General features: G+C 48.0%; 1 protein-coding gene across 1 annotated transcript in view; it reads left to right on the top strand.

The window, feature by feature from the left end:
- The first annotated feature begins 216 nt into the window (after nucleotides 1-216).
- The window catches only part of LOC144680751 (venom phosphodiesterase 2-like), a 181,823-nt gene continuing 166,624 nt past the window's right edge, over nucleotides 217-15,415 (top strand). Inside the window, exon 1 of the mRNA XM_078542090.1 lies at nucleotides 217-582. Coding sequence (XP_078398216.1) covers nucleotides 439-582 — 144 coding nt within the window. The 5' untranslated portion in view covers nucleotides 217-438. The remainder of the gene's footprint in view (nucleotides 583-15,415) is intronic.

The following is a 15,415-nucleotide window of genomic DNA, read 5'->3' as shown; positions in this document are numbered from 1 at the left end:
AACCCTAACACTGCACATGCCCATTAGACAGGAGGGCTCAACTTAATTGCAGTTATTTTTGTATCGCTTTCCATAAGCGTTTGAAATCCTTTCGTTAAAAAAAAAGTTGGGCAATTGCAGCCCAACAAAAGTAGAGCAAACTGTCGCAAACAACACCTTTGCAACAGTTTATCTTTGGCTCCTGGGTGGCACAGTGGGACTGCGTGTTTCTCCTTGAACTGCTTTCCGGGAGCCGTGTGCTGCCCCAGCCTGGGGGGCAGCTGTGAGCCTGTCCCCTCCCCGCAGTAACCCTTCAGAGGGAGTGGTTCAATCACAGCGAAGGGGGCGTGCTGACCGTAACTTTCACTCATTCACCCTAGCCTTCTGCCTCTTATATTCTTCTTATATCAGTGTGCAGTTGTTGCGTTTTGTGCTAACAGAGAGATAAAGGCGAGCGAGATGGATCTGGAGGAAGGCAGGCAGGGGTACGAAGCGCATTACTCCAACGAGGAGCAGCGGGCGTCCATGCTGCCTCCAATCTCGGAGCCGCCAGCGAGGAACCGGACACAGCAGCACTGCCCCAAATCCCGAACGATCATTGTGGTGAGTGCAGCGAATGAGCAGGGCGAGGGAGCGCTAGAGGCTCAACCAGCAGAGAGAGAGAGAGAGACAGACAGACAGACAGTGGATCACTGGGGTGAGGGTCACCCAGCATAGAGAGAGACAGTGGATCACCGGGGTGAGGGTCGCTCAGCATAGAGAGAGAGAAAGTGGATCACCGGGGTGAGGGTCGCTCAGCACAGAGAGAGAGACAGTGGATCACTGGGGTGAGGGTCACCCAGCATAGAGAAAGAGACGGATCACGAGAGAGAGAGGGGAGAGTGGATCACTGGGGTGAAGGTCACCCAGCATAGAGAGAGAGACAATGGATTACTGGGATGAGGGTCACCCAGCACAGAGAGAGACAGTGGATCCCTGGGATGAGGGTATACCAGCATTGAGAGAGAGAGAGACAATGGATCACTGGGGTGAGGGTCACCCAGCAAAGAGAGGGATCACTGGGGTGGGGGTCACCCAACACACAGAGGGATCACTGGGGTGGGGGTCACCAACACAGAGAGAGAGAGAGACAGTGGATCTCTGGGATGAGGGTAGACCAGCATTGAGAGAGAGACAATGGATCACTGGGGTGACGGTCACCCAGCATAGAGCGAGAGAGAGACACTGGATCATTGGGGTGAGGGTTGCTCAGCATATAGTGAGAGGGAGAGTAGATCACTAGGGTGTGGGTCGCACAGCATAGAGAGAGAGTGGATCGTTGGGGTGACTGTCCCTCACCCCAGTGATCCACTGTCTCCCTCCCTCTCTCTATGCTGGGTGACCCTCACTCCAGTGATCCACTCTCTCTCTCTCCCTCTCTCTCTATGCTGGGTGACCCTCACCCCAATGATCCATTGTCTCTGTCTCTCAATGCTGGTCTACCCTCACACCAGGGATCCACTGCATATAGCGAGAGGGAGAGTGGATCACTTGGGTGTGGGTCGCCCAGCATAGAGAGAGAGAGACAATGCATCGCTGGAGTGAGGGTCACCCAGCATAGAGAGAGGGAGACAATGCATCGCTGGAGTGAGGGTCACCCAGCATAGAGAGAGGGAGACAAAGGATTACTGGGATGAGGGTCACCCAGCATAGAGAGAGAGAGAGAGAGAGATAGTGGATCACTGTGGTGGGGTCACCCAGCATAGAGAGAGATGCACAGTGGATCCCTGGAGTGGGGGTCATCCAGCACAGAGAGAGAGAGAGAGAGTGGATCACTGGGGTGAGGATCATCCAGCATAGAGAGAAACAGTGGATCCTTGGAGTGGGGGGTCATCCAGCATAGAGTGAGACAGTGGATCACTGGGGTGAGGGTCACCCAGCATGGAGAGAGAGTGGATAGTTGGGGTGAGTGTCTCTCACCCCAATGATCCTTTGTCTCCCTCTCTCTATGCTGGGTGACCCTCACCCCAGTGATCCACTGTCTCACTCTATGCTGGATGACCCCCCACTCCAAGGATCCACTGTTTCTCTCTATGCTGGATGATCCTCACCCCAGTGATCCACTCTCTCTCTCTCTCTCTCTCTCTGTGCTGGATGACCCCCACTCCAGGGATCCACTGTGCATCTCTCTCTATGCTGGGTGACCCCACCACAGTGATCCACTATCTCTCTCTCTCTCTCTCTATGCTGGGTGACCCTCATCCCAGTAATCCTTTGTCTCCCTCTCTCTATGCTGGGTGACCCTCACTCCAGCGATGCATTGTCTCCCTCTCTCTATGCTGGGTGACCCTCACTCCAGCGATGCATTGTCTCTCTCTCTCTATGCTGGGTGACCCTCACTCCAGCGATGCATTGTCTCTCTCTCTCTCTGTGCTGGGTGACCCCCCCTCCCCACCCCAGTGATCCACATTCTCTCTCAATGCTGGTCTACCGTCATCCCAGGGATCCACTGCATATCGTGAGAGGGAGAGTGGATCACTGGGGTGTGGGTCGCCCAGCATAGAGAGAGAAACAGCCCATCACTAGAGTGAGGGTCACCCAGCATAGAAAGAGGGAGACAAAGGATCACTGGGGTGAGGGTCACCCAGCATAGAGAGAGAGAGTGGATCACTGGGGTGAGGGTCACCCAGCATAGAGAGAGGGAGGGAGACAGTGGATCACTGGGGTGAGGGACACTCAGCATAGAGAGAGAGGGAGAGAGACACAGTATAACACTTGGGATGAGGGTCGCCCAGCATGGAGAGAGACAGTGGATCACTGCGTTGAAGGCCAACCTGCGTAGAGAGAGACAATGGAACACTGGGGTGAGTGTCATCCAGCATAGAGAGAGAGACAGTGGATCACTGGGGTGAGGATCGCCCAGCATAGATAGAAACAGACAGTGGATCACTGGGGTCAGGGTAACCCAGCATAGAGAGAGAGAGACAGTGGATCACTGGGGTGAGGGTCGCCCAGCATAGAGTGAGAGACAGTAGTTTCAGAGCCCACAGCAAACTCGCCACTGCATCCAACTCCTAACACAATGAGTGAAACCAAGTCTATCTTAACAGCAGTTAACATGTGGTGAATATGTTGAATAGCTACAGTGTATTTCTTAACAAGCTTGCTTATCGATTCGTAATCAATACAATTAATTCAAATTAAGATTTGTTAGTGGATATTTATTTTACTATATATTTGTTATTTTAATTCTAATATTGTGTGAATGAGCGATACACATCCTATAGTTTTCTCCGCATTTGCAGCAAGAAACGCTGCAAGCTGGTTACAAGCCGATTGTGGTTTAAACAATGGAAGAAAAACAGTGGTTTAAACAATTGCTGATTTATGAGCGAAAGTGAATTAGGCGCGTGAGTGCAATACAGCCAGATCGCCTCGATCGTTATATCCTTATGATCGGTACATCAAATCCTCTGGCCGAGTGAATGTACAGTTCAAAAAAGTCCCCGATCTAGAGACAAGTATCCTCCAGTTGTGCTTGTTCTTTGCGGCTCTCAATATTACGACCCGATTTTTAGGCACAACAGGAAACTAAGTCATGTTTCGGGTCTTTTACATTTTTGAGCATTTTTGTAAAAGTTACTTTTGCTGGTACCTGCTCTGTAATTTCTGTTTTATGTTAATAGGTTTTTATGGTCTAAGTTGCCACATTTGAAAGGATTTCCAGATTGAAGACTCTTAACATGCTATGTGATGTACACATATTATGCTTAAATCAGCTGAATTTTAGACCTTGAAAGTTATTAAAGAAATAGTGGATGGGTTCAGTGTTTCTTTGGGACCTGATTGTTTGCACTGATTTATGTCCATTTTAAATAAGGGTCTATTCTAATGAGATTAGCAAGATATTTAGGTTTAATTTGAAATGGACTAAAAGGGTGCAGCTTTGGGCAAGATTCTGGGTGCAAGTTCTGAGTTGCTTTTGGTCATTTGTCCAAGTATTTTATTATGCTTATTTTCCAAATTTAACTATGCAGGTCCATATCACAAATTCCTATGTCACTCTCTACAGATCAAGTGTTCAACTGCATGATGGGCTTGCACAAGTATTATTTAAAGGGCCAGTCACCCAACTTACAAGTAATGTGGTTTTAAAGAACTTCTGCTATTGTAAAGTGTTGGAGAGTGCTCCTGGAGTGCTTTTGGACATGTGGTGAGTCCCTGGATTTGACAGGGAGTATTGCTGCATCCTCATGGGGAGGGCAGAGGTGGAGGTGACCTGTCCATACTATTTCAAAAATATATAATTTCATGTTTCATATGCTTTAGGTGTGTAACAGTTAGTTTGGGAATTGACTTTTTAAATGTAAGACAAATGGAGGAAAAAAGGCTGAATTTGAGAAACTGGTAAACACCCCTAAGATAATGACGATCCAAAGGATAGCCATGTTCACTTAAAGGAGTTAAGTGAGTTATAGATGCAAAACAATAGACCACAGGTGGTCCTCTTTTAGCTTAGGAATGGAGCCAGTAAGTCTGGTAAGATTGCAGTTGTTCCCATTAGAGATATAAATTATTTGTATAATTTCCCAGGGAAAGGTTGGAAAGCAACTGGTAAGTAAAGGATGGGTTTACGAATTGTGCGTGATTAGTTTGCATTGCTATCTGGGATGTCCCAGCTGTGCCACTTTGTCTTGGTAATAGATTGCAGGGAGATTTTTGTTTGGTTGGGGTTTAATTGTGTATTTTCTCAGAGACAAGCAGTTTATATCTGGAGTTGAAACTGCTTGGAAATAGGCAGAGAGAGAAAGCTGCCTGGAGCTGTAGACCACGAAGCAAGAAGGCAGTGAACTCCCTGCTTGAGCTGAGACGTCCACAATTCTGAGGCCCTCAAAGAGAATTGGAGGGTTGCCTGGCCCCAACAAATCTCCTATCATGAAGAATAGCAGGAACACAGGAGAATTAAAGTAAATTCCTGAGAGCTGTGGCACACCTTGGTTTGGTTCTTGGAGAAGTGAAGGAACCCTCAAGATCCTGGAAAGTATAGGAGAACTCTTGAGTGGAAATAAAAATAGAATGGGGAGTACCCATTCAGATTTTTAGGCTTAAGGAATGTGTTTACAAAATATAGAGCAGGATTTTCCATTCCCACCGGGAGCGGGCAGGAACAGAAAATTCGGAGTGCAGCCAAAAGTCAGTTCCCCGCTGGTGTGAAAACGGCTTGCAAATTTCCGCTCCCGAGTTTCATGGCGGGTCGGGCTGCCCACCATGCCATGTCGGGAATCACATTCGCATGCCTTTTCATCTCCTAGATGCTCATTTAAATCGTGCTCACCGGAATCACGCCCCTTCTCCAAATCAAATGGCCATGCCAACGGATAATTAGATCATCGTGAATCATGACCGGATGTAACAGATGTGCACCTGGTGAACTGCACTTCACTCGTGACTTAGCAATTTGAGTGCACAGCGGTCGCCTACCTTTCTCTGCCCTGCGCTCACAGCTGCTCCGACTCGGTGCCAAGGCTGCTCAGGCAAGACCAGTGAGAAGGCAAGGGAGAGTGAGGTTTGTAAGGCATATGCTTGACTGGGTGAAGAGTGGGGATTGAGTGAGACTACATTGAGACACAGAGGCAAGGAAAGGGTCTGGAAGGCACACGCTTGACTTGGGGGAGTGATGAGACAACACAGAGGCAAGGGAAGGGGTGGACAGAGACACATGACTGGGGGTGGTGGGGTGGGAGGTTGGGTATTAGGAAGATGGGGCATAACTCTAGGCAGCCCTGGGCTGTGTGCACCATATAGTCAGGGCCAGAAAGCAGAGAATTCAGGGGTTGTGTGCACCATGCTACAAGGCTATTCCTGCCATGCATGGTCTGATCCCAGTTCAGGGAGGGTGAGGGCCTGCCTGTGCTGTGCTGCTTGTGCACAACATTGTGTGCAGGGAGTCGTCAGTCCCTCACATATCTCGATTCTGGGAGTTGGTGGCTTGGTATTGGGTCACAGATGGCACAGTCAGAGTCAGGAGAGGCATCTGCAGCCCGTAAATGGGGAACTGGTAATCCTAAGAAGGGGGCACTCGATGGTCTCATGGGGGTAAGGGTGGTGGTGGTGGTTGTGGGTGTGGGGGTCTTGGTAGGTCATTGTGCATAGGGCCAAAAAATGGGGAGGAGTCAAGTCAACATGGGGCATTGAGACATCCGTAAAAAACGGTTCAGAGGGGAAGGACGGGTATCCGTAACAATCGCGATGAGCTGCAGGATTAGAGTGGGAGGCAGGAGAGTGATCGAAGAGAGGGAAACTTGCACATCATGCTCTTCCAGGACGATAGGAGGGACTCAGATGGTCACAGTTGGGTGATGGGGGGGGGGCACGTTGGAAGCTGGTCTCACAATAGAACCGGAGCAGCAGCATTTCGCCAGCCAATGGAATAATGCAGTTGAAAAATAACCTAGGGAAAAATCACCAGTGGAGGGGCCTGGGAGGCTTGTGGGAGGAGTTGACAACTGCACTTTAGGGCGGATTGAAGGGGAACCCAAATAATTTCTGCTTCGGGACATGGAGAGCAAGGCTCAGCTGAGACAGGTTAGTCAGACTCAAATGGATTTGGGCACCTTAACTCATGGTGCGTATTTGTGTGAGAATGTATTAGGGCTTGAGGCCAAATGTTGATTGGGTTTGAATGACCATTTGTCCCTCTCATAGGAATGTGCAAAGGTCGCAAGGACTCAACTGAACAGGGGCAATGGCTAAAGTGCACATGTAAAAAGCTGCAAAGACCTCTACACATCGCAGCTTGGAGGCTCAGACTTTACACACCTAAAGGATTACAGTCATTACGTTAATGCGAGTTTGGGCTGTAGTCTATTCCAAAGGAGGCAGCAGCTTCCAGTGATCCTTAAGGCTGAGGACAGCTGCAAGGGAGGACCTGGGAATGGAATGCCTGGAATGAGCACAGCCCAAGGGCTTCACAATGAGTCCCGAGCTTGGCGATGAAAGGTGATCATTGCAGGGCGATGACCAACCTTGTCTCTGTTCGCTTTTCCCGCAGAGATGAGGAGGAGTGCGTAATGGAGACAGCGGGCAACGCTGCCTTTCTCACGGCTCTCACAGAATTGAGGAGGAGAAGAAGGGCCCATTGCAGTCAGGCAGGGTAAAGGGAAGAGCCTGACCCTGAGGAACATGGCCCCATGAAGACCCAGAAGCCGAGACGGAGAGATCAATTCCATGGAGGCATTTGGTGTGACCCAGGGTGTACCGAAGACGTCTCTCATATTTGGATATGAGCGAGAGAGAGTGCTGTAAGATGCTTTCACTTGGGGAGGGATGTGGTGGCTCACATCTGCCACATTCTTCAGGAGGATCAGATGCCACACGGCCTTGGGGGGGTGGCATCCATGGGTGGCCACCGCACTCGACCTTTTTGCTAGTGGCTCATTCCAGGGCTCCACTGGGGACCTCTGTGGAATATCGCAATCCTCCACTCATAAATGCATTTGGGAGGTTACCGACACCCTATTCAATAAGGCACATAATTATGCCCAGCTCTCCCTGAATGAAGCCAGCCTGGCTGCCAGAGCAGTAGCATTTGCAGCGAGCTCCACCTTCCCAGTGGGGCAAGGTGCCATTGACTGCACACATGTGGCTTTAAGAGCTCGCTGGCAGCAGCAGACATTACGGTTCATCAATAGAAAAGGCTTCCACTCTCTCAACGTGCAGCTGATCTGTGATCAACAAAATTATGCAGATTATGCAGCTCTGAACAAGGTACCCTGGGAGCTCAGAGGACTCTTACATCTTGAGCCACTCACAGGCACCACAGATCTTCGGGGGCCCTTAGCACATCCAGGCTTGGCTCATTGGTGACAAAGGCTACCCCCCAAATGACGTGGCTAACGACATCCGTTTGGCGGCCACCGAGAGCTTCAGAGGCGAGGTACATTGCTGCTCATTCCACGACATGCTTCTTGATTGCCAGACCATTGGCATCCTGAAGATGTATTTCAGATGTCTGGACCGGTCATGTGGCGCTCTCCAGTACTCTGCCCAGAGGGTGCCCCACACATGGTGGGGTTTGCTGCACTCTACACAACCTGGTGCTCCAAAGGGGGGATGAGTTGCCAGATGGAGAGATGGAGGAGCTGCATGCCTCCTCCAATAAGAAGGATGTGTAGAGGGATGAGCTGGATGAGGGTGAGGATGTTGAGGCCCCAGAAGGAGAGGCAGCAGCAGAGGCCAGATGCGACGGATGTGACCGTGACATCCTTATAGCGACAAGGTTCCAGGAAGATGAAGACGAACAGCTCACTTGAGCCTTTTTCACCTGTGTCCTCCATGCAGGCTTGATATTAACACCTTCTATGCCATCCTCATTATCTCAATGAGGGACATCAACCTCAGAATCACCAGTCACAATCTTCTGTGACGAAGGCCTCATCCTTGGAAGGCCAGGCAGCCTCTGGAGCATGTGGCCATTCTGCTATGAGATAAAAACTCCACCAGTGTGCACTGTGAAGAAGTTAGACATGATGCAGTCTTCTGAAGCATCATGGCAACATTTCACTGCCTATGGCAGCCTTCAAGAGGCAGGAGCAGCACTGCAAACCTCAATGCACTCATGGTAGTATGCCTAGAGCATTGCAAGCTGCCTCGAAGAGGGCAATCATCTATCGCTGGTTCTTGCATGAACGTCAGGTCTGATCTGAACCCGGACTGAGGCATGTCTCCACGGGCTATCCCTCATGCAAGAGTAATGTTCTGGCCTCATCCTCATACTGAGTCCCCAGCATGAGTTTGTCCTTTAGGACGCTGTGATCTGTCACTCTCAGTCATGGATATGAGTCTGTGAGTCTGGTTACCTTTGTGTGCACAGAGAGAGCTTCAGCAGCACCATCATCTAATCATTGACAAGCGCTTATGACCCAGCCTTCATATGGAGCTTCCCAGGTTCCTGTCCAGGATTGCCTTGGTATTTGTGGCCAATAAAATGCATTTAGGCATCACTTAGTAATTTCATTGATAACAAAGAGCATCCATCAGATGTAGTGGAGCTTCGCTATGGTCCCATTTGAGGCCTCAACATTTTCATTCCGGCAGTTTCGGATAAACACACAAAGAAACCTGGGACACAGACATTGTCGTGATCAGGTAACCATGTCAATTGCCCATCAGAAAGCTGGCTCAGGGATTATGTCAAGCCATGCCAGCCAGACCTTCAGCTCTGGAGCAGCATCCTGTCATTTAACAGTCCAGCATCTGGGGCCAAGACACTGACCTCTGATCTCACATAGTCGTTGCCATCTGGCTGACATTTCAGAAGTCACTGAGTGCTAGCTAGGCCCATAGCTCCTCATCATGCAGGTGGTGAATGGGAACTGCCATAGGGCTGATGTGTGGCTGTATACGCGGTCATGACGTCATGCTACAGGCTGCTGTGAATGCCTAAGATCCCCGACTATTACTTGAAAATTTAATCCACACCCAAGCCTGGCCGACATTACAATGGGGAGGCGATGGCATAAGGGAGAATTTTCTCCCCGTTGGGAGGGCTGAGGGGGAGCGGGCGCGGGTGGGCACACAACTGATCGTCACCCGCAATTGACTGCGCGCCGCTATTTTACGTGGGAGGGCCAATTAAGGCCCGCCCAGCGTGATGCACACCCGGAAGCGCTGAGCACTCCCTGTGCAAGCGGGGGGAGGGGGAGGCTGAGTCAGAGCACAGAGCTGCCTCAGGGAGATCAGTTTGATTATCAAAAAGTGAATAAAATGTTTTAAAAAATTATTTGGACATGTCCCCTCATGTGACAGTGTCACATGAGCTGGGACATGTCTATGAATTTTATTGAAAATTTTTATTAAAGTTTAAAAACCTTCATGAAACCTCATCCCGCCCGTGGATGAGGTTCCATGAAAAATGCGAAGGCCGCCTGGGCTCTTCGCCTGCCCGCCAAGCTTAAGGTTGATCTGGCAGCCCTGTTAATTGTTTTAATTACTATTTAAATGGCCTTAATAGGCCTTTGACAGTTCGGTGGGCGTGCAGCCAACTCCGGTGTGTGCCTGCTGAACTGTAAATTGGAATGGCGCATGGTGATGTCAGGACGCACACCCAACGTCATCGCACGTCACTTAACGCGTTGGCGATCAGGGCCCGCCCCCGCATGCCGACCAGAAACTTCAGGCCATAGTGGTATTGTCACTGGACTATTATTCCAGAGACCCAGGGTAATGCTCTGGGGACCCGGGTTTGAATCCCACCATGGCAGATGGTGAAATTTGAATTCAATAAAAATCTGGAATTAAAAGTTTAATGATGACCACAAAACCATTGCTGATTGTCACTAAAAACCTGTTTCACTCACTAATGTCCTTTAGGGAAGGAAACCTGCTGTCCTTACCTGGTCTGGCCTAAATCTGACTCCACAACCATAGCCATATGATTGACTCTTAAAAGCTATCTAAACACAGCAATAAGGGATGGGCAATAAATGCTGACCTAGCCAGCGATGCTCACACCCCATGAACGAATAATAAAAAAAAAGAGGCCACTGAGAAATGCTCCGAGTTAGAATGACTCCAATGCGGCTTGACATTAAAACCTGTAAGTTCCACATGGACTAGCCTTCGGTGCAGCAGCATCAGGAGAAGAAACCAAACTGCAAAATCTGTACTCGTGAGGTCACATGATATGATCCTCTGACGTAAGTCTACCAACCACCATGTTGATGGGGCAAGAAGCTTTGCTCGTTGCTGCTGTGGACAGAAAGGCAACTCACTGTGCTGGGTGTGAAATTATGGAGAGAGTGTAGATCACCTTGGGGGAAGGGTGGGTGAAGTGAAGAGGAAGGGCCAGGAGTTGTGGCCTGTGTCAGAATCAACAACATGGAGGAAGAGAGTTGAGCTCCTGTAGACAGATGAAAGGAACTAGGGAGGGAGTTTAAAAAAAACAAGACCTCAAATCTAATCATCTCTGAATTATTCCCAGTGCCACAGGTTATTGTGTGGCTAGAGGCACGTTATGCGGGGTGGTGGGGGAGGGGGGTGGGTGGGTGGATGAGGGTGGTGGGTGGGGGAAGGCTTCAGAATCCTGGGATATTGAGACAAGTTCTGTTGCAGATGGGACCTGCTCAACATAGAATAGTTGCACCTTATAGCTTATCAAAGCTGGGACCAATAGCTTCATTGGCAGGTTAACTCAGACAAAATGTTTTTTTTTGTTGTTATTTTTGGATGGTTGTTGCTGATAATTCTGCTTTTCCCATTTACATTTATACAGGGTAGAAATTGTAGAAGTATTGGCTCCAATCTTCCAATCTTTCTGATCTACAGGAGTGGTGCCAAAGGACTAGAGAATGACAAATGCTCCACCCTTCCTCAAAAATACAAGAATGATAAACTCAGCAATTACAGGCCAGTCAGTTAAAGGATTGAAAGATAACCAGGAAAGACTGATAATAAAATGAGGTCAGTGCAATGTCAAGTCAGGTACCGAAAGGAACTTGGAGGTGAAAATAAAGATTGGATTAAGGGGTGGAAAAGATATAGAAATGAAAAGTAAGAAAGGAATGTTTAAAATCTACCATTTGACATTTTAAAATCTCCTGAAACAATTTTCAACAAAGAATGAAACTTCACCTTTTTATAATTGTTTATTTTCTGGGTAAGAGAGTTATGATCAGCAGTCATTAGCAATTAAATGTGTAGGTTAAATGGATACATATAATTTATTACTGCACTTTTAGAGATGTGTTCACTGGGCAATTAATGTATAAATGCAACAACTTCATGAAACTGATAGGAACTTTAAACATGAAATTCTGTTTTTATGAAACCAAGGGTGGAGCAGCATAAATTGACTAGTAACTTTTGGGGCAGAATTATCTGCCTGTCGGGCGCACCGGTCGGGAGTGGGCGTGGGCAGGCGCAGATCCAATTGCTGCCCCCGATCCGCTGCGCGCCATCATTTTACATGGGTGGGCCAATTAAGGTAGCTAACGCTACCTGTGCGGGCGGGGGGAGGAGGGAGAGTCAGGGCCTGAGCTGTTTTGCGCATGCACGCGAAAGAGTGCAGAAATCTCCCTGAGGCACGGAGATTAAGTTCGTATTGAAATATTTAAATAAAGATAAAAATTGTTTAGACATGACTCCTCATGTGACATATTTATGAATTGTGAAAAAAAATTTATTCATTCAATAAAACCTTCAGGAAACCTCATCCCACCTGTGGATGAGGTTTCCTGAAAAACGCGAAGGCCGTTTGGGCTCTTCACCTGCCCGCCAACCTTAAGGTCAGACGGGCAGTGTTGATAATTACTTTAATTTTTTTTTAACGGCCTTAACAGGCTTTTGACAGTTCGGCGAGTGCACAGCCGCCTCTGGCTGCACCCCCCCCCGAACGAAAGATCTGAATGACGCACGGTGATGTCGGGACACACGCCTGACATCACCGTGCGTCATTTTACGTGTGCTGGGCCCGCCCCCGCATGCCAACGTGAAAAGTCTGGCCTTGGTGTTTTGCAATTCACAGGGTATCTCTTCCTTGTCACAAGTTACTGTCCATTGTAGTATTGGGGTGTTCAGGGGTGAAAGGTTAATGTGTGGGCCTGGAGAAATAGTACTGCCCACATGATGATGTAAGAGAGTCACATTACTAGGAGTCTATCAGCAGAAAGCTTATGGCTTAGACTGAGTGTAAACTGTAGTCTTGTATATCTGTAAATAGTTATGTTCATAAACAACCAGTTATGGTTAATTCCTGTCTCACCATACAAAGATTCTGCAGTGAATCCACCAGGGCCACATGGGCATCACTAAATGCAGAGCATGAGCCCAGTCTGCAGTGTTGTGGTTGGGAATATCAAGAGCGATTGTAGAGATTATTTCATTAGTGCCAGCCAGATGTGTGTGATGCACAAACCAGACCAAAGAGAGCCACTTATTCCCACTCAGTTCCCTATCAGACTGTGGGAACAGCTGGGAATGGATCTATTTATGTCCGACGGGAAATCTTTTCTCATCATTGTTGAATACTTCTCCAGGTGGATCGAAGTGAAATGTTTACACACAACGACCACCGAGTCGGTCATTGAAAGAAGTCTTTGTAATACATGGTGTTCCGGAGCAGGTGGTGTCCGACAACAGCCCACAATTCACTAATGATTCCTTCACCCATTTCACCGAGAACTACGCATTTCTAAACCTTACCAGTTCCCCGAGTTATCCACAATCTAATGGCAGGGCAGAAAGGGGCGCCTGCACTATTAAAAACCCCTTGGGGAAGAATGACAGTTTTCCAATGGCACTCCTAAGGTATACTCCACTGCAATGTGCACTGTCTGAACTGCTGATGGGCAGGAAATGTAGTATTCAGCTTCCCATGCTGCCCAAGAAATTCATCCCAGGATTAACAGTCTGGAACTATGGGAAGGTTCAGGACCGAGAACAGTCATGTAGAAAACAACAAGCTTCCACTTACAACAGGAGGTACCTGTGGTGATTGTTGCTTTAAGACCAACCTTACCGAGTAAGGGTAACCTGGTCAGAACAGCCAATCAAAACTGAGCACGGGGAATCTTCTAAAGGGTGGAGTTTTCCTAGTCTAGAGGATGTATTGTAGCCTTACCAGAGGCATGTAGCTAATCCAGCAGCTCTGTACATAAAGGTTGTTGTTCAACTAAGGAAGCCTCTTGGTAGGACATCTCTACATCCGGCGATGAGGATAAATAATCCTGGCGCTACCTCTCACCCTACAACTGGGAGTATCTCATTTTAAAGAAGGAAAGAAAAGAAAAAAAAAATGCTCACCAGGATGCCTCTCTCTGGCCGGATCGACCCGTTTGACTCCGAGCGCCTCAGGTTTTATTTCCAGGCTAACAAAATAAGGGAGGAGGCAAAGCGCAAAGCAATTCTCTTGAGCGTCTGTGGGAGTCAAATCTACAGCCTTATTCGCAGTCTCAGAGCCCCAAGCGACTCCAAATCGTTCAGTGAGCTCGTGGATTTAGTGAAAGGCCATTTTCAGCTCAAACTATAAGTCATTCTGCAAATATTCAAATTTAATACGAGGGTGAGGGCCCCAGGCGAATCAATCACGACTTATATTGCTAAGTTGAAGCAATTGTCAGAGCATTGTGATATTGGACTGACCTTGAACGACATGCTACATGATTGTTCAGTGTCGATTGCTGGCAGAAGTCTATATAAATTTTAAACGAGCAATGGAGCTAGTGCTGGCCATAGAAAGCGCTGAAAAAGCTTTGCAGCAGCTACAGAGCTTGCAAAATGGCACCGTTTACCAGCTAGGGCAGGAACCTGTAGTCAGGCGCGATGCCAAAATCGCAGAAGCAGCTGCAAAGCAGGAATCATTCCCAATCACCCAGAAATCAAAAAAATATACCAGAGGCAATCAGACAGTGATCCTGAAGTTGAAATGTTACCGATGTGGGGGTAACCACACCCCTGAAACATGTAGATTTAAGGATGCCGAGTGCTATTACTGTCGCAAAAGAGGACATTTGATAAAGCAGCGCAGAGCTAAGTCCAGACTGCCAAGTAACCAGCCAGCAAAGATGTTAGAAGTGCATAATGTGAAAGAGCCTGAAGTAACTGATTCTGACATTCACTCTCCTTTTAATCTTAAAGCAGTCAAGGCAAACCCTATTACTGTCACGCTCCATGTGAATTGGAAGCCTCTAGTTATGGAGGTGGACACAGGGGCATCAGCCACAGTGATGGGTGAGCGCACATTTCAGTACCTGAGAGAAGGTACCCAACTCTTAAGCCTGGAGAGAATTTCTGCCCAGTTGAAGATTTACACGGGAGAAGCCATGAAAGTAAAAGGCATCGCCATGGTACCTGTGAGCTATGGGCAGCAGTCAGCCCAGCTCCCAGTAATAATAGTGACTGGGGAAGGACCAAGCCTTCTGGGCCGTGACTGGCTGAGAGAAATCAAGTTAAATTAGTCTGAGATTTTTCAAGTGCTGGCTGGAAGACTGCTGGAATTGTTTAAAAAAAAAAACAGCATCTTTCACAACAAATTAGGAAAAATTAAAGGCTTGCAAGCCAAGGTTTATTTTGATCCAGAGGCAACTTGCCAGTTTTTTAAGGCAGGCCATAAGAGAAAAAGTGGATACTGAGTTAAACAGGTTGTGGGGAACTAGGCACCATGGAACCGTTCCATTTTTGGAATAGGCAGCACCTATTATCCCTGTACTGAATCCAGATAAGACTGCCTGCATTTGCGACGATTATAAGCCAACTGTTAATCGGGCTGCCAAGTTGGATAAATATCCAATTTCAAGAATTGAAGACTTGTATACAAAGCTGGCAGGAGGTCAATCCTACACTAAGTTGGATATGAACCACGCATCCCAGCAACTTGAGTTAGCTAACATATCCCAGGGTATGTCACAATAAATACACACAAAGTTCTATTCTAGTATATGCGCTTCCCTATTGACGTGTC

The sequence above is a fragment of the Cetorhinus maximus genome, chromosome 5, assembly GCF_964194155.1.
Source record: "Cetorhinus maximus chromosome 5, sCetMax3.hap1.1, whole genome shotgun sequence".
Classification (NCBI taxonomy): domain Eukaryota; kingdom Metazoa; phylum Chordata; class Chondrichthyes; order Lamniformes; family Cetorhinidae; genus Cetorhinus; species Cetorhinus maximus.
Note: the sequence above shows the minus strand (reverse complement) of the source record. Positions and strands in the feature narration are given on the sequence as shown.